Genomic DNA, 20372 nt, shown 5'->3' on the forward strand with positions numbered 1-20372 from the left:
ATTACTTTCTCATACTTGGCAAACCTATATTAGGTTAGCAGAAATAAATAATAGATAAACAGACAATGGGGCACATTTACTTACCCGGTCCTGTCGCGATTTCGGAGTGCGTCGTGCGACGAGGATTCGGGTCCGGCGTGATTCACTAAGGTCGTGCGTCCAATTTCATGCAGGTGTCGTTTTTGCGCCGAGGTCCGCTGGAGTTCACCTTCTTCTTCCTGGTGCATGTAAGTGCTCGATCTTGCGACACATTTCATTTTTTAAATTCTGCGGTTTGTCCGAATCCGTCAGGTTGTCCAACGGCCATGCCCCCCCGATTTCTGTCACATGCAAGCCGGCGCCGATGTGGCACAATCCCGATGGAGTTGCGGTCCATGGACCCTTAGTAAAAACAGGAGCTGAAGTGAAAAGCACTAGGACATTTTGGGGATAGTTATCTCACATGTGATTCATAATCTTTGATTACCGGTACTACAATTCTGTATTAAATAGATGTCCTGTAAAAACCAACATAAAGTATATTAATGTGATTTATTTCAGCTGAAAAATGTCAGGACAATTTTGTTCACCGAGACTGTATAAGCTGCTGCCCTCCAACTTGTACTTACGAAAAAGAATGTCTGGGAAGCAATCTGCACTGCCTGGATGGATGTTACTGTCCAGATGGTAAGACCTTAAAGAACGATCTGTGCTGTGAATATGCCCAATAGAAGGTAATAGAGCCATGAGTTAGCCTGTGTTTGTACAGCTAGCTCATACCCAAATCACATAGTAATGTACTAAAAGAGGAAGTACAGAACTGATACTACTGGTAAATAGAGCTTTCCTGAAGTTGTCTACATTTCATAGATTTCATCACATAAAAAAATGACCAAACTAAGGTGTTGAAGGAAATCTACCATCAAAATCAAGCATGTTAAACCAGGGGCACATGCTCATAGATCCCGGAACAGTGACTGTGGTTACATTGGGGCGGAGCAGGTTGCCCCCCATCCCAACTTCCTCCTACTAGATTGCAAAGGCAAAGGGAGAGAGCAGGGGGTAAGATGCGACATGTTCTGCTCATTGTACCAGCCTGTGAATTTGCAGCACTAAAGGGCTCTAATAAAAGACCTTCTGTCTCATTGGCATAATGAAAACTAAAAAGTTAATTTTAGAAGTAAGGAGGTAATGGATAAGATTATTACAGTCATGTTGTCTGGGTCTCTGAATAACTGTCCCTGGTTTATCATGCTTGATTTTGATGTTGTAAAGTAGCTACTTTTAAATATTTTTGACATTTTGTTAATTGCAGTTAGATGCAAATATTTTTGACTTTTGTTCTTCCTCTAGGGCTTATCCTGGATAATGGCTCCTGTGTTTCTGTTACTAGCTGCCCTTGCATCTACCATGGGACAGCCTACCCTGCGGGGTCTAAAATAGAGCAAGAATGCAGCATGTGGTAATTGTTATTACATGTATTTCTTTGTCTCTTTATATAACTTATTTCATGTTTATAGACATGGACTGTAATCTTACTGATCTCTGAGTATGTGTGGCTCACAGTTTAAATTTCCTCTACACTAGAATCAATACTATTGAAAGACAATTAACCCATTAGTACAGGGGCGTAATGCCCCGCCTTACCACTTAAAAAATATACCTATTTGTATATGTACACATGCAAGTTATAATCACACATTTATACACTCATACGCTCACATATAGAACATATATGTTCTATCCGTGTTTGCGTGGGTTTCCTCCGGGTCCTCCGGTTTCCTCCCACACTCCAAAACATACTGGTGGGTTGAATAGATTGTGACCCCCATGGTGACAGGGACTGATTTGGCAAGCTCTGTGCAGAGCTGCGTAATCTATGTACACTATAAAAATAAAGGAATTAATTTATTTAAAATGTTGAATTTTATATTGCAGCATTTGTACTGGTGGTGTTTGGAACTGCACAGAACATGAATGTCCAGGTAAATATTTGAGATTATTAATAATTTTAACAGTAATACAGATAAGAATGTTGTATGTCCCTATATGCAGAAGAATCTGAACATTTGTAAATTGTCTTAATACATCACCAATAACTGATTAGCAGACCTGGAGTTGTAGTGGAAATTAATGAGCAATCATGAATATATAACTTTTGGCTGTTACAATGAGATTACAGACTCACATAACCAGTGCTGCTGCCAGTGACAAAATTGGAGAAACAGAAAGTACGGTATATAGCAAGCACACAGAAAGGGTTTAAGGTAATCTCCTAAAATGTATCCATGAACCACAAAAGAACACAGGGAAAATAATTAACTATGCACACCATAATATTCTTCAGTACACTTCAAATTACTTTATTAATTTATAGCCACAAAATAAAAAACCTATAAAAATGCTTATATATGTAGTATAAAAACTAACCCCTGAGGAAGCCAGACAGCTGGCGATACGCATGGAATAGGGAATTTTTGGGGGGACAGTTCTTGGGCCTTCTCACATTGGTCTATCTAATATATGCTTATTGACATTTACTTACCCGGTCCAGTCGCGATCCAGCGGCGGGTTCTCCGGCGCTGATTCGGGTTCTGCCGGGATTCACTAAGGTCCGTGCGCCGATATTCACCAGGTGTCGCTGCTGCGCCGAGGTCCGCCGAAGTTCACCTGCTTTTTTCTGGTGTATGTGAGTGCTTGATCTTGCGACACAAATGGCTTTTTAAATTCCGCGGTTTTTCCGAATCCTTCGGGTTGGCCGGTGGCCACGCCCCCCGATTTCTGTCACGCGAAAGTCGGCGCGATTGCGCCAAAAATCGATCGCGTGCGCCACAATCCCGTGAAATACAGCACAAAGCGGAAATATTCGGGAAAAACCCGACGGATTCGCGGCTGCGGACCCTTAGTAAATGTGCCCCATACTGTTGTGGGACTGGTAGATTATTTATTTTACATTATTATGGTTTGTTTGAGCTATACCTTTTGTATATATTTGGCTTTTGAGATATTACTGAGTGGAGGGGAACTCTTGTGTGGCATATGAGTCTTAATATGGATCATAGCCAGACTTTTTTTAAGGTGGTTTTTGTTTGTGGCCATAACTTAATGATTTGCTGTATATGCTGCATTTAACCAATTTAGTTACCAGCATTCTTAATGCATGTTATTTCCCTTTTCTTGTACAGCTGAATGCTCTGTGGTTGGTGATTCCCATTTCACAACTTTTGATGGACGTTATTTTACATTTCTGGGATTGTGTCAGTACATTCTGGTGAAGGGAACAGGCAAAGATAAATTTACACTCACATTACAGAAATCTCCATGTGAACCGGTAAGAGCAATTTTGTAATAATTTATAACATCTGATGTGTGTACTAAAAATGACTAAATAAATCTTGTTAAAAAAAAATCTGTTTAACTTTTTAACAGACTTAGAAATTAGACAAACAAAAATCAGAAGTCCAATGTGTGTTCATGAGGAGTCACACTTTTTCTGTACTTCACGTGACTTTGTGGTTCACATCTCTGCAGTCTCTATCTCTAGTTTTACAGTCCTCTTAAAACTGGTGATTTAACCAAGTTAAAGCTGCTGTAACTACCATTTCCCTTCTTTTGCTACCATATAATTTGACGCCTCAGTGGACTTTGACAGTTTTGCTAGCAAGATGGAATTCAGAATGAAAATCATATTAGGAGGGAAGGAGGCACATAAGATTGGCATAATTCTATGGTTGTTGTGTTCAATATCAATATACTATTAAAATGCAAATATTAAAAATGATACATGGAATAATGAAATAGTAAGCAGAGCAGGGGTTCCCTTTTATTGAGACACACTATTGACTCGACAATGACTTATAATATTTTTCTCACCAATAGCATAATTATAGTTGGCAAGATAATATTGTCTTCACTGATCAACAAGGGTAGGTGGGGTTCACATGTCTTTTGTATCATTGCTTTGCCATTCCTTGAATATCTTGTGCATGGCTACCCAAGAATCAGCTTCTGTAAAAACACAGACAGGTGTCTTAATAGGACACATCAATCTTCTGATTGGCAGCGAGCACTCCAGGTTACCACAAAACAGATGAATGGAGCTTCTCAGTTGACTAGCTGTACTCAAGGCATTGTCTGAGTTGAGCATTGATAGAACATACAAATTTTAGGATGCCATCCAACTGAAGAGCCACACTAAAACCAACAAATAGTTCTACACAAATGGTTCATTGTGCAGAAATAGATTACCTTCAAAGTCTTGGAATCCAAGCCCATACAGCAGGTATTTGGTTTTTAGACCCAAGCGAGGTACTTACTCTGTGTGGATAGATGAACAGCTAGATAGATACAATCATATTACACTTTATCTCCCTGAGAATGCCCTCAAGAGAGATAATGCAACAGCTCCTGCACATTGGAGAGAGATTTATTGTATGTAATTATCAAATAATAACCCATAATCGTTAAACCTAGATCACATGGATTATCATAATATCCATCTGAGGACTGTTGTTTCTTGAGAGCTTTGATGAATGTGGAATGATAGCTATTAATAAATAAATAGAGTTCACACCACAGCCTGACGGAGACCCCAGGCTCCTCTGCCACATTATAGAACCAATAATGAAGGTGGGGGTTGCATTAAAACCCAGAGCTACAAATTAAATCTGATCATTGGCAGTTATGCCTATAGAACAAGGCTATTAAGGCTGGTGATTTGCTCCAATGGTGGTAAAACAATGGAAAGCTGAATAAGTGATTACTGTACTCTAAATTATCATTGTTTTTCTGTCTAAACTGCCAATTTGCAAAAATGTCACTGTAGTCTATGTACACCAGATCATGTAAATCCAGATGTGGTACACAGATACTTTTCAATATTTTGAAAATTTAGGTGCCAATCCACCCCAATCACCTCCCGACGTAGGACATGTTTTCACCAAAAGTCTTAATTTAAATGCAGACATTAACACTTCATATGCCAGATTTATCAAGCAGTGCGAGCCACTGTGATAAATCTGAAATGCAAAAAGCTCCTTAGACAGTCTAAAAATCAGGCACAAGAAGCCTGCCTAATGATAAATCCCCCTGATACATTCTCAGTCCATTTTTAAAATCTTGGTCAACTTCTTTAATTTGGCAATATATTTAAGATCTTGTAAAAAGGGCAAGAAATATGTCTCCAGTCCTAGCTAGCAAAAAGGACACATTTATCTAGTGCAAAAATTTGATTCAACAAAATTGTTGTTGCCAATCACCAGGCTTAGCTGAAGGATCTAAAATAATATGATGAACTTTTCAGTGGCAAAAAGAACTAATTATTGTCAATGATAAGGAAGGCAGCATGTGTAACAAGTTCATTTCACTGATGGAGTGTGGGTAAAACCACTTTTAAGAATGATATTTTGTTTTTCTATTTTAGCATTCTGACCACACATGCATTCAGTCAATCACACTTGTGCTAGATGAAGATATTAACAAACAGGTCACTATTTTGAGGAATGGAGATGTCCATTTTGGTCCAAATCAAGGTTTTATGCTAAATGGTAAGTGAAATACTAGCAATCTATAATTAAGTGCAAGTCTTTGAAGAGAAATAGAACTATTGTATGCTATAGATGACAAGGGCATAGCTATCTAAAAGCAGATGTATTTTCACTTAAGGTCAGCTAATAAAAAATAATAGGCATGCTAACTGGGATAATATAAATTTGGTTGGGAATAGGTATAAGCAGACCCCTTAAGGTTTGTGTTCAGCAAGTCTGTCTGAACCAAAACCTGAAGGTTCTGTTTGGGTATCAAACTGGTAACTGGTTACCCTTTAAATGGTGCTCGCGCATGCAATTCTCCCTTTTACGAGGATTGTCGCTCCCTAGTGACTTCATTAGGAACAACAATCCTCAATGGCTTAGTCAGTGGCATGCAAAGAGGGGAATGAACCAAACGCCAAACTTCTTGCTGAAGTCTTGGGGACAGACTCGCTCATTATTAGTTAGGAACTCTGTTAGCTTGGTTGTATGTAGTATGTATATTTAGAATGACGGTTTCTGAAGAAGTACATCAGCAGTGTATAATACAGTCTACTACTATATAACTGATCAAATGTTTCATTGTTCACGTCCCCATGTGGGACAAATAAATCCTTTGTAGGCCTATACTGACTTGTTTGAAATTGTTGTGTACATTTGTACTTCTATTTTCCACCAATTTCTAAATAAAACTTCTTTGCTTTAACACATCATTATTTGATGTATAGTTTGTAATGTACTGTATAATTATCTAATTTTTGTACCTGCATTGTATCCATGCTGGGGTCATGACAATGCAACGCCCAAACTGATTTTGTTTCTACATTTATACTTGAAAAATCCAATAAAACCTTTGAAAAGTTTCATTATTAAAATTCATTATTAGTCATTGAATTATATTATAAAATTCTTTGACATTAAATAATGATGATTGTTTTACCATTGTAGTGAGCGGAGTTCACAGAAGTGCATTATGCACTCCAATGCACTGTGCCGCGATTCACTAGGATCGTGTCCAACTCAGGTCTATAGTGGTGCATGTTAGGTACTAGGGCTTGCAACACAATTTGAAAGTTAAATCCCACACTCAGTCCAAATCAGTTGGATCGTCCCACGACATGCTCCCTAAATTGTGTCGGATGGAAACTAGCGCAGTTGCCCCAAAAATTGGGTTGTGTGTGACAAAGTGCACTCGCTACCTAAATACCCTTGTAAGCCATTTTCCCATTAGAGACAGTCCAAAAAAAGTGCGGCGCAAAGCCTAAGTAAATGTGCCCCAATGTTTTTGTTTTTTTTGTTTCATCATGCAAAACTTTCCAGGAATCTTGGAAAATGTCATGGGGCCAGGCAGGGTTAACCAAAACTGCAGTGCCCCAACCTCAAGGATTTTTCCAGGATACCTGAGGCTTATATACCCTGCTAGATCATGTGGCTATGATTAACTGCATCATCTGAGGTTTAAGCCATTATTTCAGTTCTCTTCATCTATGGTTTATACAGCAGGGTGCTAGCTGTTAGTTACAGCTTTCACCAACATGTATGGGGCATAGTGGGATCAGATTTTAAAGTGATAAAACAAAAAGCTGTATACCACAGAAAATGAGTGTGTACAATACAAACACTTAAGGGCTATTCTTCCCCAAAACAATGAAAAAAGTCTATTTAAGGAATTAATTTAATTAAAAGAAAAGGCACTGAAATCACATTAGCAATCGATTCTTATTGCAAAGCGTTCTCAGAAACAACACTAGGGGGCACATTGTTCCATAAATTCAGCATATATTATGATATAAAGCAAAGGTAACTGTTAGTCGTTCTTTTTATTTATAATTTATGTACATTTTCTACAGGTGAAATTGAGGTTCGGAATTTATCCTCCATGTTTGTGCAGCTGAAGACAAAGTTTGGGATAAGAATTCAGTTTGCCAAAGGAGGAGACAGACTTTACATTCAAGCCAGTAGTTCCTGGAAGAGAAGAACATTGGGTTTATGTGGAACCTTTAATGGAAACCTAAGAGATGACTTTCTGTAAGACTATGTGATGTGTAAATTATTATTATTATTATTGCTGTTGTTTTATTAAAAACACAATCCTAGATCTCAGGAAGAATTGCATCAAAGAAAAACCTAGAAAAAGAATATGGTATAAAGAGGTGATTTTCAATGTTTTCATCCAAATTAAAACGCAATGGGCTTTTTTCAACACAACTTTCTAAAACCTTGAACACATTTGGCAGAATTGCATGAACAAGCCACCACAAATTCATTGGCTGCTAGACAGCAGTAAATGACGGTATCAGTGTAGTGTATGATATTTAACTAGTTACAAATCCCCCATGGAACAAAATAAAAACATGTGCAAAATGATTTTTGCAGGAAGTTTGGCGTCCATATCAGACTGCACATGTCTACAACTGTAGTTCTGCAGTGGACCCATAGTAGCTGTATGTTTTCAGCCGTATTGCAAATATTGTATGAGTACAATTCTAAATGTCTATGCAAAGCAGCTATAATATTATTAGAAATTCAAAGAATTCCACAGAGGCCTTATTTTTCTGCATAGAATTATGAATCAGTCTTATCTCAATTGTTTCTCATAATTCATAATTTTATCATAAAAATAAAGGACAAGGTGTCTAAAAATGGGAAGAAATAACACTCTATAAAAGTGATGCCGAACCTTTTAGAGACCGGATGCCCAAACCACAACCAAAACACACTTATTTATTGCAAAGTGCCAGCACAGCAATTTAAGTAGTTATTTATTACTACCTGTTCTACCACAACTTTCAACCATATCGGCCTCTAGAGGACAACAAAACAGTTGAAAGAAGAAGGGCAAATTTGGACTAATGTAGCATCTCGCTATGGCCCCCCTGTATAGGAAGAAGCCTGGAGGAGCTCTAAAGATAATCCTCCCCTTTGCACATGTTCTAACTCTTCCTACAGTCTCAACCAATAAAGAATGTGTTGCTTTAAAATAGCACTAAGAGCATTTCTTGAGTTGCCTGGGACTGCAGGATGATTCTTTGAGTTCTTTGATGAGTACTATATTGATGGCTTGGGTGCCCAAAATGAGGGCTCCGAGTGCCAACTCTGGCACCCGTGCCATAGGTTCGCCACCACTGCTCTATAAGTAACTACAGGCGGTCCTTATAGTTAACACTCAAGTTACAGACGGCCCCTAGTTACAAACTGAATAAACAGTAATAATAGTTATCAAATGTGTCCACAATTAAGCTTTATTGCTAATCCTCGTTCTTATGACAACCCAACATTTTTAAAATCCAATCATAAAGTATACAGTTCCGACTTACATACAAATTGAACTTAAGAACAAACCACCTGTACTTTATAACTTTCTAAATCTCTTTCCATTCTTATTAGTTCTCCAGCAGGTATGATTGAAGGAACCCCACAACTTCATGCCAATGCCTGGAAAATATCATCTGCCTGTTTAACTCCAGTAAACATCCCTGTAATTGATCCATGTGACACTAATCTTCAGAATGGTAAGCTTGCAGATATATGTTTGTAGTCCTTTGTGTCAAAGATCATTTGTAGAGCTGTATGTAGTATTAAGACAGTCTTAAAGGGGTGTTTCCATTTCAACAAGTAAATGTTATTGTTTGAATAATGAAAAGTTATACAATTTTCCAATATACTTTCTGTATCAATTCTTCACAGTTTTTAGATTTCTGCTTGCTGTCAATGGAAATAGAAAATGAAGCTTCCTATAGAATGACAGCAAGCAGAGATCTAGAAAACTGTGAAGAATTGATACAGAAAGTATATTGGGAAACTGTATAACTTATATCATTATACAAACAATAACATTAAGTTGTTGAAATGGGAATACCCCTTTAAGAGTAGAAGAAGTCCAGGTTCATTCTCTGTATATTGTCGGGTATCGGGAACTGCAGCTGGCCTCCTATTAATAGGTCATGAATTAAATTGGTTGTCAATATATTTATTTTGGAAACCCCTGTAAGAGTAGTCCACACAAGATGTGTCTGCTTTTTTGTTTTATTTTTCATTGTACAATATATCTAATTTTGTTTTCCAGTCGGATATGCATCCCACTGTGATGTTATCAATCAGGAACTTTTTGCTCCATGTCATGCCTATGTGAGTCCAGGACTGTATTACCAGTTGTGTCGTTTTGATGCATGTAAATGTGGAAGCAATTGCCTCTGCAATTCCTTGGCTCACTATGCCTACATTTGCAACAAGCATGGCGTTTCCATCAACTTCAGATCACAGGTTTCATCTTGCGGTGAGTAACTAAAGCACAATGTAAATGTATGATGAATAATTGGGCCCAGAATCATTGTACATAAGAGATATATCTATTATAGTTGTTTGAGTCCTTGCTATTATCTCAAAGCAAAGCTAGCTGTGTACTGTACAATCTGACCATCAACATGCCACCAGCCAATGATGGATACAATGACTTCTGTTGTACACGGTCACAGTGCAGTGAGGTATGGTGCATGCATAGTATCTCACCACTCCGTGAACGAGGCGACTGCACTGTAAATTATAGAGCAGGTCCTATTCCTGCCATAATTTTCGGTGTTTTGCCGCTCATGTCCTATAGACATGGGCGGAGCAAGCAGTGCTCACCTGCCAATGTCCACTGGGATTTAAACAGAGGATCACTTTACCCTGTTTGTGGCCCATAATGCACACATGGTCATGTAGGTAAGGCTTTAGTTTTTGTTTTTTATATGTCCAATAGATCTGACCCCTAACCTTGATTTAACTGTTTTGTTATTGTAGCAATATTCAAATAAAAATGTAATATCTGTTGTATAGGAGTAATATGTCGGTATGGAATGTTATACCACCAGTGCTCCTCTTACTGTGGGCGAACCTGCTCTTCCCTTTCTCTTGGAGAAATCTGCACCGATGAATGTATTGAAGGATGTAATTGTCCTGATGGAAAGTATTTTGATGAGTCGCTTAGCTTTTGTGTTCCAATGTAAGTATTTGATTTTGCATACACTTAAAGTGAATGTCTATGAAACAGTATGTTTCATATTATTAAACATAAATTTAAATGCAGTTAAAAATACAGGCGGTCCCCTACTTAAGGACACCCGACTTACAGACAACCCATAGTTACAGACAGACCCCTCTGCCCACTGTGACCTCTGGTGAAGCTTTCTGGATGCTTTACTATAGCCCCAGACTGCTATGATCAGCTGTAAGATGTCTGTAATGAAGCTTTATTGATAATCCTTGGTCCAATTACAGCAAAAATTTTGAAACTCCAATTGTCACTGGGACAAAAGAAAAAAAATTGTCCAGAACTTCAATTATAAAATATACAGTTTAGACTTACATACAAATTCAACTTAAGAACAAACCTCCAGACCCTATCTTGTATGTAACCCGGGGACTGCCTGTATATTTTTGCAGTTTGCATATAAATGCAGTTTTCCATTGTAAATGAGGCATACAAGTCACAGAGAGAAAAACATTGTACTATGAAAGACACTATAGATGATTTGTTTGTTCTGAAAACCAGCAGTTAGGGGGTTGCCGGTGCCTGTAACTGGTTTCACTCAAAAAAACCTCAGAACCCGATTAAATGTAGAGTGTGGTTCTACAACTAGGCTCCATTAATTACTATACAGCTAAGCTGCAATACCAACACAATCCATTGTCAGATATTGAAAAAAATCAGCCATGTCTTTCAACCTGTGGAAAACCCCTTTAAGCAATGCCTTGGGTTTAGATTACCTTATATACTCGAGTATAAGCCTAGTTTTTCAGCACAAAAAATGTGCTGAAAAACCCAAACTCGGCTTATACTCGAGTCAAAAAAATAAATAAATCAAAACTCGCCTTTCTTGCGGCACCCGTAGATCTTCTGTGCGATCCATCCGGTATTGTTGTGGTGCACGACGGGGAAGGGGGGGGCTATATACACTGGGGCAGGGGCTTTCAGGCTATATACACTGGGGCAGGGGCTGGCAGGCTATATACACTGGGGCAGGGGCTGGCAGGCTATATACACAGGGGCAGGGGCTGGCAAGCTACAACACAGGGGCAGGGGCTGGCAAGCTACAACACTGGGGCAGGGGCTGGCAAGCTATATACACTGGGGCAGGGGCTGGCTGACTATATACACTGGGGCAGGGGCTGGCTGGCTATATACACAGGGGCAGGGGCTGGCAAGCTATATACACTGGGGCAGGGGATGGCAAGCTATATACACTGGGGCAGGGGCTGGCTGGCTATATACACTGGGGCAGGGGCTGGCTGGCTATATACACTGGGGCAGGGGCTGGCTGGCTACATACTGGAGAGGCTGTGACCAATGCATTTCCCACCCTCGGCTTATACTCGAGTCAATAGGTTTTTCCAGTTTTTTGTGGTAAAATTAGGGGCCTCGGCTTATACTCGGGTCGGCTTATACTCGAGTATATACGGTACATGAACTGTGTGAGGCCTAACAAGTAACAAAAAGAAAAGAGTCACTTTTGTTTGTCCTTGGGAGCTTAAGTTTTACATTTTTTCAAAATGATAATTCTTATTTTGGCTTCACACATTTTCAGCACATGCACTGTTTAGTGTTAATATTATGGTAAATTAATAATTTTATTTTATTTTAAAAGGGTTATAATTGTATTTTCCACTTTTCAGATCAAGCTGTCGCTGTTATCATAAAGGTAGAATTTATCACCCTGGGGAAGTCATCTTGAGACAATCTGGTTCCTGGTAAGATGAAATTAATATAAATAAAATATCAATAATCCAATTATACAATTCAAAATAGAATATTTATAAGGGTTGTAAATGGAACATTGGTGCGCATTGGTGACCAAAACTCTAAGAGAGTAATTTATCGTATCTCTGTTTGTTTTGGCTAGTTTTTGCCTAGTGTTTTTCCATCTGCTTCTTTGGTAGTTTATCAATCTCAATTTTTCCTTGTGGTAAATGTTTTTTTTTTTCATATCTCTTTTTGAGACATTCATTACAAATATCGCAGAAATGTTGCACAAATGTCGCAAGTCATTTCTTTTCTTTTTCTAAGTTTTCCTTAAGTATGGTTTTGCGCAAAAAAAGACGCATATATTCGACAATTCGAAATAATAGATGTAATTTGCGACATTTAGCACATCTGGAATAGAAGATAAATGTGTCTTACTGACGAAAACAAATGTCCGGCGGACATTTCAAAATGTCCCCATAAAAGCGACAAAAAATGTCTCAAAAAAGACTGAAAAATCAGGAAGAAAAATAAAGATAAATGACCGGCCAAGTACTTTTGACAGTCAACAGACCTATGATCAAACACGAGCAATGCTCGTAACACTTTGGTCCTTGGGGACATGTGTTCTTGTGATCGCATGGCTGCCCTGGACTTGGTATTCAGTTTATGGCAAAAAAGGTTTATTAGAGGGAAAACCCAATTTCAGATGTTCAGTTGTGTCAGAATGAAGTTGACGCAACTTCAAAAGAACAAACTTCTTTTATGCTTTATATTACACACTTTGCCCAATTACAATAGTAATAATGTTCTTCTTTTTTTGCCAGCCAGTGTTTAAATGGAACAATGAGATGTATTGAGACATCTACAACAATCACAGGTAACAAAATCATTCTATTCTATGCTATGATTTCATTTTATATTACATTGAAGAGATCGAGAACTGCTTTATATTTTTGTCACTATAAAAAAACTACTATAATGACTAGAATAAAACTGGCAAACCCCTAACTAACTTGTAAACATGTCAGATTCCCAATTTTAAAATCAAAATACAACAACAGGGAACATGACCCAAATTCAAGTGCATAGTATACAAACTTATTCACTAACAGCACCTTCATAAATTTACAATGTACCAAATACAAGCAGGTCAATCAACATAGTAAGTAAGGAAGGGGAATATATAGATAAGGCAGATTTACCATAGACATAATTGTGACATGTCTTTATTGGAATTGTTTCCAGTGGACATTGACATTTGTATATTAGTGAAGATAATCCTTTTCATGCTATTATTTTATTTTGAAGGCCACACATGTCCAGAAGGAAAAATATATTTCGATTGTAGATACCCTGTACTGGGCTTGCCATCTGCTGGCATCAATTGTGAAGTTACCTGTGCTAACCTGGCTATGAATTTTACATGTGTCCCATCACCACCATGTTCAAGTGGTTGCATTTGTCCACCAGGGTAAGTTGTTAGGCTCACGGTACTTAAAGTATGATGTAATAAAAAATTTTTCTATGCATATTTATATTATTGTGGTTTTTTTTTTGCAGTATGGCTGAACATAAAGGAAAATGCTATGTACCAGATAGCTGTCCATGTACATGGAAAGATTGGGAGTACCTTTCAGGGGAAGTGATATCTACACCGTGTTACACATGGTATGTATTATAAGTAGGATAGAAGAAGCCTAAATAAATATAACATGTATAAAGCCGACACTTCCTCACCAATGCTTTACAATCCTAACAAGTTACAGTACTCTACAATGTCTATGTAGCATTAAACACAATGAAAACTGTTTAATGAACTATAAGATACATTAATAGGTGATCAGGAGAGCATCAGTGCCTTCTGGAGGAAGCCAGAAACAGACATCTCTGTCCATAGTGTAGCACCCTCAAAGTTCACTGCAGCTCAAGTTCTCTTTGAACCTGCCTTGAGGTGCCTGTTCATCCATGGCCCCCCTTTCAGCAGGCACAGGCCATACCCCCCCAAATTTTGGTCCTTGGTAAGAGACATTTCAATCTATTTTAGGAAGAAGACATAGATTAAATTTATTTTAGAAAGAAGACATTCATATCAAAACTAACATGTTTTCAATATATGAAAAAACTGCTTTTTGTGTAAACCCGTAAAATTAAAAATGATAATGCATTCAAACCACAATTTACCATACACATGATATATATACCTTTGCATTGAATTACTCAATCTTTTGTCTAAAATGTTGTCCCTTGCAGTGTCTGCAAAAGAGGAATTTTTAACTGTACAACTTATCCCTGTCCGTCAGTGTGTACGGTGTATGGTGATCGCCATTATTACACTTTTGATGGTTTGGAATATGATTATATCAGTGACTGTCAGGCATTCTTAGTAAAGGTAAGGGTGCACCTGTTTTTGATTATTGCTTTTGTTTCTTTTTTGCTGGAGAAAGGGTGAAATCCTCAGTAAATCCTTGTGTGTCTTTGTGAAAGTATATTGTACGATTTTTAAACTAAGGTTATAGATTGGTTCAGGGAACCATTGAGTTCTTGGAGGTATGTCTAGGTTACTGAAGTTTTAGATAATAATCATACCAAGAAGTAAAAAAAGGAAAGAAAAACACATGCAACAACAGTAGTAAGGCGTTATTAATATATTAATATTATATATAATATTAATATTGATAACATCTATGTAGGTTCTTTTTTCCCCTCATGCTATCTGAACTGTTACTGTTAATTGTTGATTAGATAAAACACAAAGACGAAAACAAAACGTACCTTAAATGATGCTTATAATTTATTGCATATAATGCATAAAATTTATCCACAAGATACTGGATAACTTGCTGATCAGTGGGGGCTCAGCTGCGGGACAGCCACTGTTCTCAAGAACAAATGTCGATTTTACCCATTGCACCCCTGTTGCAACCCAAAATAATGGAGGCAGTTTGCACAATCACTCTGCTGCCCTATTCATCTCTATGGCACTAACAGAGATAGCTGTCTGTTCCATAGACAGAGATCTCTGTCAGTTCCATAGACAGTGAATAAAGGGGCAATGTTCATGTCTGACATGCCGCTTGCAACAATCGACCCCCATTGTTGTGATCAATAGGTGTCCCACCACTGAGACTTCCAGCAATCAGGGATAGGGCCTAACTTGTACTGGGCAACTCCTTATCCAACTAGTATCTGAGGTCCAGTAAGGCAGGTTTTAAAGTCAGGAACACATATGGGGGCACATTTATCATACGCTGGTGCTGGCACAGGCTATCGGCAGTACGCAAGCGTGGGGCAGCAACTCCTTGGCTGGCCCACTGCATGGCGCGGTCAGTGCCCTCCCAGCCCAACCCGCGAATAAGGTGGAAAGGTCACAATTCCCTAATTTGTGACTTAATCATGGCTTGATGTAGTATTAACTGTGATACATGTAGCCCATGGTGTGTAGAAGGTTTCATCTGTACTAGTAACTATTATAAAGTCCAATACTTGTTAAAAAAAAAAAAAGAGGTCAGCTGTACGTGGTGTTCTGAAATGTTAGCCAGATACAGAATGGTGGAAGTGTTAGGATTGACTGGGCAGTGAGAAATACCTTGGATCACCAGTATTTTCATACTTTAGTACAACCACCCATATGGTCCTATTATAAAGAATAGTGTCTGCTCAGATTTGGATCAAATGAGGTGTTTTTGTGTTTTACTTTGTTGTGTGTGGTGTTTTATTGAACTTTTATTAGAGTTTATTTTGGGGAATATTTCTCATGACAATAAGTACAATGCCAAGCTTTACTTTAAAGGTAAAGCCAATGTTTGTGCTCAGAATATTCACCACACTATTGAAATCAAACAATGCACAAAAATGCAAGATTAATCTTGGGGTTTTATTAGTTTGTTTCTCTGCCAACATGCCGTCCTGCCACAAGTAATTGAAATGTCAGAACTTTTCAATCATTGCTGCTTAATAAAAAAATAATGCTCGTATCGAATAACTGAAACAATGCAATGAAATAAAGGAGCCATTTTCCCCGCTGTGTGCAATCAGACTTTCATTTTCTTAAGGTAAAAAGTCATCCATGGAAGCGTAAGTGATTAAGGAAAGAAAGACATAAAGCATTAACAATTCAATAGTGAATTTACCGCTGAAATTGTAACCAGTGATGAGTGAGCAGTGCCTTTCAGAACATTTTCAATTTTAATGATAGACCTTTTACATGTGTTGTCTGAAGCCCCAGCTATATACAGTATCTGCAAATAGCAGGATTAGTGATAATCCACCAAAAGTGAAGCATGCATTGAATGGAAAGTGACATACTATAGGCATTCATTGTAGAAGCAGAAAAGATACACAAAAGAGTCACAGTTGCACTTTTTTATACTTGCAATGTATAGGGATCTTTAGCATTTCTGAGTATCTACAATACTAAATGAATTTTTTTGATAGTTAGGCATGTCATATATTCCTTTTTTCTGTGTGTATCTGGAACATTTTGCTAATACCCTTGACTAGTTGTGAAGACTAGACCTTCTATACCTCTATACAGGTTACTGTGATTTATTTGTTATCTATATTTAGCTATTTTGAACATTGGTGGGCTTTTGCTGTGTATGTGGTCTTTTTAAATGGATTTATTTTAATTGATTTAATAAAGTGTCAATTTATGCATTCTACATTTTGGTTTTATGTTTCCCCTTTTTTGTTGTACTAATATGTCACGGGTGGTCACACAACCCATATCGGGCTCACCCTTGCCCCTCGCTCCCTGTAGGTGCAGCGCCAGCGCCTCATACCTGTCCCCGCTCCCGAGTCCCGGCCTCGCTCCGTGTGCGCGCATCCCAGTGTCCTAGGGCGCGCGCATGGTAGCCTAAGAAAATTTAAAGGGCCAGCGCGCCATTAATTGCCGCTGCCCATTTCCCATGCGGCTATCTATACCTGCCTCTCCCATCTCACCCTGCCAGATCTTTGTGCCTCACAGCCTAAGAGAAAGCTCTATTGCGATTTTCCTGTGTCCAGTGTCTCCTGCATTCCAGTGTCTCCTGCGTTCCTGAGTCCCTCCGTGTTCCTGTGTTACCTGACCTCCTCCGTGTTCCCGTGTACCAGTGTTCCTCCGTGCTGCTGTCCTCTGTGCTGTGTTCCCGTACCCCTCTGCTTGGACCTCCTGTTGCTTACCCCGGATTGGACTCTGACGTTGCATCTCTGCCACCTGCCCTGACTCTGTGCCTGGACTGTGACCTCGAGATTGATTGCTGTGCCTGTACCTCAACCTTGGCCGCCACTGCAGACAAGTCATGCCTGAGGAACGACCTGGTGGTACCACGCCGCAGCTTGTCTAACCCGCTTTGCGGCGGGCTCTGGGGAAAACCGGGTACCACTTAGACTCTGGTCCCAGGTAGTGGCTTGAGTCATCGTCTGCAGTGGTCCAGAGGATCCACAACCCGCAAGCCTGCCGAAATAACATGCTCCAAAAGCCAAACATGTTAAAAATATATGTGCTTTTGTCACGTTTGTGGCACGTGTACATCAGATAATATCATCGTTACACCGACGTACCTGGCTGGGCCTGGGTTTCAAATTCAAACAGCTGTCTGCTCCTCATCCTTTAGTGCAGTCCACAAGCCCAACCCCCCCCCCCCCCCCCTCCATGTGAAGTCATTTTCAGGCAGTCAATATGGAGCCATTGGAGGGATCCCCGATTCCTAGCCCCCGCCCCTCGTTGATGTCAGCTTACTGCTGCAAGCATTGCCGCCCCTTGTGAGGTGAGCTGTACCCTGTACCTCTCTAGCTCTCACTGTGCATGTCATAGAGATAAAGCTCACTGTACAAGCACCAGCAATGCTTGCAAAAGTGAGCTGAGTTCACGTACATCATGTCCCTCCCACGGTTCCTGGCAGCCGCCTGTCCATGGTGTCACATGCGCTAAAGGATGAGGAGCAGACCATTGCTTGAATTTGAATCCCAGCCCCCTGGCTTGTCATGTTATGGGATTTTGGAACATTTTATTAGTGTAAAAAGTGCCTTGGGGACAGGTTCCCTTTAATACAGCAGCCAGACTTGTCTTTTAGTCCAGACACTACATGGATCCCGTCACTCTGTATCACTGCACTGGCTGCCCATCTCCTTCCAGATATAGCATAAACTAATTACCCTCATCCATAAAGTGCTACACCTATCCCAGTGCTGCATATATCCACCTCTCTTAAGTCATCAGAGTCTATCGCCCAGTCCCTGGTGTTCCAATACCCTGGAATACTCTACTCTGCACTAATACCTAGACTGATACTTAGACTAATACCCAACTACCAAAGCTTCAAATGTGTTCTTGAAAACCCATCTGTTCCGAAACTCCCTAACTGAATGTAACTTCAACTGTGGGCATGGAGCGGTGTGGCCACCTGTGGATTGGCCGACATGGGGCGTCTCTGCCCTATGCCTGCATTCTTTTTGAAAATGTGTTGATGTGTCCTCTGCGACAGAAGGTGTGGCCTTTTTCATATGCACAAGCATATATTTCCCCCCTATATTTCTATAGTTCTATGACATGTGAAATTACGACCAGAAAAAAAGCATTTTTTAAACCACTTAGTCCTGCAATGAACCTGAGTGAATCTCTAACTGAACACACTTTTACGAGTAGCAACTACATTGTATAATGGGTGATTGGTATTATTCACTATTTTATTAAAGCAGTACCTTATACTATGTTGGACCATGTTATTCCAGCTATATAGCATGTACTATAGCATGTATATAAGTGTAACTAGACTTCCTTCTCTACTTACAATTTTGTTCATCTCTTCTGTATCTCTGGCTTTCAGACATTAGCTTCATGCAGCAATAGTGCGCTGGCTCCAGATGTTAATAGTGAAGAGAATGTAAATAGCGGATATCAGCCTTCTAGACCTGATTTCCCACATGTTCATTCCAGTTAAACTGATTGTTTAAGACCATCTTGCTCTCCTCCCCATTAATGACCAAAGGGTGTCAAGAACGGGCCTGAAAACTTCTAAAACAATAATGATTGATTTAGTTTTACAAACATTCGACTTTAGGACACACATAGTACACCAAGAGAGTTAATCAATGATCCGTCGTTGTATTTCAGCCCCTAGATCATTGAATAAGCTTTATCTTTTTCTCTATCACCAAGAAGCTGGGGCACTGATTCACAGGTCGCATCCAACAACTGTCTAGATAGATAGAGTTCTTCAATTAATTTATGAGAGATGCATCTCCTTCATTTACATAGTTTTGCTAATCCAAATCTGGAAAACGGCCCATCTTGTGTCTGCAAAATGTGCAAAGCGAATGCTCTAAAGATTTACTATAGTGATCGTATTACTGGATGATCATATTTTGAATTCTGGCGCATCCTTTCTTAGAACTCTGTGTTCTGCCATTCCTTAGTTATAACTCTTAGAAATGTATGAATAAATTATTTAGATGTTATCACTCCTCTTGTGAGTAAGTGGTGTTCCCTGGCACTATCAGCATTGATTGCCAACAACTGGCTATCAATTTATTTATAGCTTTCTAGGAGAAATCAGAGAGCACCAGCACAGGAATAAAAGATGCCCCAGAATGATTGTTTTATGTAATTAATAAACTCATTCAGCTGGTGGGAGACATGTCAACTTGTAGCTTTTGGGTCTTTAATGCAAAAAGTGTGATATTTGATTTATAGTTAAACTTTTTTTTTTTTTGCCTAACAACTTATAACTCTTACCATATATGATATTGCTATAGATAGACTGTGTGTCCCCAGTATAATTTTCTTTCCATGCTATAGTTAAAGAAGCCTTGAGTACTCTGAGTTCTAAAGTTCATGGGTAAAGCTGGGAGAAATTCAATCAGCCACCATGGCAATCTGCCTGCTGCCTTCTCATCTGTGTAGTGTTGTGATGCTGGTGATGAAAACCAGACCTGTGTGGAGTTTGTCATATTAAAACTAGACTTATTGTGTGAAAGACAGGTGCTGCAGAACTTGCTTGGGCTTCTGGCCTTAGGGTTCTGACTCTTAAATGAAACTTACAAAGGCTAATTTGTTCATGTCTGGTGAACTGCATTTAGCTATTGATGAAGGATTGTACGTAGTTTGAACTGAAAACAATTAGTAATTAAGAAACTGATAGTTCCCCTGTGCTCTCATAGCC

At 39.1% G+C, this 20372-nt stretch overlaps 1 protein-coding gene across 1 annotated transcript in view; it reads left to right on the forward strand.

Annotated features, from left to right (window-relative positions):
* OTOGL (otogelin like) overlaps positions 1-20372 on the forward strand; it is a 118839-nt gene that overhangs the window by 22593 nt on the left and 75874 nt on the right. The window contains exons 10-23 of the mRNA XM_072150164.1: positions 541-666; positions 1333-1441; positions 1918-1964; positions 3165-3310; positions 5402-5525; positions 7358-7535; positions 8895-9019; positions 9574-9783; positions 10326-10491; positions 12162-12236; positions 13056-13108; positions 13540-13702; positions 13792-13899; positions 14482-14620. Of these exons, the coding sequence (XP_072006265.1) occupies positions 541-666; positions 1333-1441; positions 1918-1964; positions 3165-3310; positions 5402-5525; positions 7358-7535; positions 8895-9019; positions 9574-9783; positions 10326-10491; positions 12162-12236; positions 13056-13108; positions 13540-13702; positions 13792-13899; positions 14482-14620 (1769 nt within the window). The remainder of the gene's footprint in view (positions 1-540; positions 667-1332; positions 1442-1917; positions 1965-3164; positions 3311-5401; positions 5526-7357; positions 7536-8894; positions 9020-9573; positions 9784-10325; positions 10492-12161; positions 12237-13055; positions 13109-13539; positions 13703-13791; positions 13900-14481; positions 14621-20372) is intronic.

This window comes from Engystomops pustulosus, chromosome 4 (assembly GCF_040894005.1).
Source record: "Engystomops pustulosus chromosome 4, aEngPut4.maternal, whole genome shotgun sequence".
NCBI classification, from domain to species: Eukaryota; Metazoa; Chordata; class Amphibia; order Anura; family Leptodactylidae; genus Engystomops; species Engystomops pustulosus.